Source organism: Parasteatoda tepidariorum, unplaced genomic scaffold, assembly GCF_043381705.1.
Source record: "Parasteatoda tepidariorum isolate YZ-2023 unplaced genomic scaffold, CAS_Ptep_4.0 HiC_scaffold_13387, whole genome shotgun sequence".
Taxonomy (NCBI): Eukaryota; Metazoa; Arthropoda; class Arachnida; order Araneae; family Theridiidae; genus Parasteatoda; species Parasteatoda tepidariorum.
Window position 1 is genome coordinate 1 of NW_027261382.1, and position 2,043 is coordinate 2,043.

Genomic DNA, 2,043 nt, shown 5'->3' on the forward strand with positions numbered 1-2,043 from the left:
ATCAATTTCTATTAAGAGAAACACATTGCCTTTAACTCAATATCATTAAAAAAGTTTTTTTCATTTGTATAAAAATCTAATATTTTATAATAATTAAGAGTAAAATAATCCAGTAAGATGCTATACATGAAATTTTTCCTTATATTTTCAAAATTCATATAAAATATTTATGTATTATAGTTTGCTGATGTAATAATGGAGAAAAAAAATTTATTTACCCCACCCCTATAATTAAACATTTTGTAACCAATTTCTGTTATTATCAAGTCTTTCTTAAATAATTAACATATTTAAGATTGCAATACGTGAAAAGTTGACAAATAGATCAAACATTATTAAAGGCAATTACTCTGTAGAAAATGTGAAACTATGTCAAAAGTTCTAAAACAGAATACTTACTGGGTTAATTCATACTAAATCATTGATTACACATGGACATGCAATGTATTGAGTTAATAAGTTTTAAGAAATACCAACTTTTTGCAGTAGAACAGAATAATTAAAAAATATTACAGGCAGGCAGCTGTTTTAACTCTAAAGGGAAAAAAACATATAAATGCATTTAGTATAAGCTGTAATTCTACTGCAACAATAATAAAATTAAAAAGGTGATTTAAATAATAATGACTTGTTCAACGTGTTAACATTTTTTTAATAATACTTTTTTAAAGGAGAATGAATTTTAAAATTTTGAATTTTTAGACATTAAATTTGCAGATAATGATACACTTATAATATAATTAACATTAGCAACTTAAAAATTTACTAGCAGGGAGAAAGTTAAATCTGTGCAGAAATTTAAATGCAAGAGTGCAAGTCGTGAGATAGAATTAGCATAAAGTATGGTATAATTGACATTATGCATGTTTTACAACTTGCAGTGGAAAAGTTTCATCAGGATGGATTGACAAATTTGTGAGTCAAGTTGTTTATAAGACTTATAAGATAGAATTAACATAAAGTAAAACAGATTTAATGTTATGTGCATAATTTAATATATAATTAGTGGATCAATTGCATCTGAATGGAAATGGCTAACAAGAGGGACAAATAGCATATTTGTAAGATAAAATGAACATTAACCCTTAAAGGTTCAGAAGTCTTTATATTAATTCTAAAAATGATACTAAAAAGAAAGATAAAAATAATATAATAATTTGATGCCATTACATGGCATTGAACTAACAACTATAACAACACCAGTACACAACCCCACAGGGGGAATTTATCTGGCATTGAACCAAGTTAGGGAAAGTACGATGCCGCTAAAACAACAGCACTGTTAAGTACAACAGAATTAAAATTACGTACATTAATTGAACAACTTAAAGGTAGAGGATCAGTTATATCTTATGGGAATTAAACTCGAGAGACAAGTTATTTGCAAGACTGAATTATCATAAAGCATGATAGAATTAACATCATGCATATAATTTTGCAACTTACTTGCAATGGACCAGTTACATCAGGGTGAGAATGGCAAATTCGAGAGACAAGTTGCGGAAATGCGGTCATGAACAAATAATCAGGAATACTTTCAAAAAACTCTAGTATCTGAAATGTGAAACGAAATTCAAAACTTAAAGACATTTAATTTTTTAAAAACATTTTAAGAAGTCATTTTTAAATAAAATACCAAATTTCTTATTTTTTCTAGGCAAGCTGACATAATTTTGAATGAAGTATGTTGCTTTTTAGATGTGCCTTCTTCTAACTGTGAAGTTCCTAGATCAAACCAAATGTCTAACAATCTGGGTAGTGAATGGTAAACATTTTTGCAGCCATATTTCAGGGAGGTGCCAAAATTATAAACAACTTTGATCATCAAATCTCTGAAAGAAAATAAAAATATGATAAAAAAACAAGAAAGAAAAATTTATTATAAAAAATGAATGCTACTTAACTTACGATTTCGATTCAAAAGCTTCAGCTGTGTTAAGCATTTTATCATAGTACTTGGCTAGGTGAAAATGACTAGCTTCCCAGTTAGGTTGTAAATTAACAATTTCTTTATACATAGCAATCAAACTATTGCTATCAACA

The 2,043-nt window shown here is 27.4% G+C and overlaps 1 protein-coding gene across 1 annotated transcript; it reads right to left on the reverse strand.

Annotated features, from left to right (window-relative positions):
- Nucleotides 1–1,362: 1,362 nt before the first annotated feature.
- On the reverse strand, nucleotides 1,363–2,037 carry LOC122273968 (serine/threonine-protein kinase ATR-like). The gene is made up of 3 exons (XM_043057931.1): nucleotides 1,909–2,037; nucleotides 1,637–1,832; nucleotides 1,363–1,554 (listed from the first exon to the last, which is right to left on the reverse strand). The coding sequence occupies exons 1-3, from the start codon at nucleotides 2,016–2,018 to the stop codon at nucleotides 1,378–1,380; spliced, it is 483 nt and encodes a 160-aa protein (XP_042913865.1). The 5' UTR covers nucleotides 2,019–2,037; the 3' UTR covers nucleotides 1,363–1,377.
- Between the last annotated feature and the right edge of the window lie 6 nt (nucleotides 2,038–2,043).

What these genes read in the sequence shown, in the direction of transcription:
- LOC122273968 (XM_043057931.1), bottom strand. Translation starts at nt 2,018, where the DNA reads ATGTATAAAGAAATTGTTAATTTACAACCTAACTGGGAAGCTAGTCAT. An exon ending in GAAGCTTTTGAATCGAAATC is followed by an intron (nt 1,833 to 1,908) that starts GTAAGTTAAGTA and finishes ATTTTCTTTCAG; the next exon opens with AGATTTGATGATCAAAGTTG. An exon ending in TAGAAAAAATAAGAAATTTG is followed by an intron (nt 1,555 to 1,636) that starts GTATTTTATTTA and finishes TTCACATTTCAG; the next exon opens with ATACTAGAGTTTTTTGAAAG.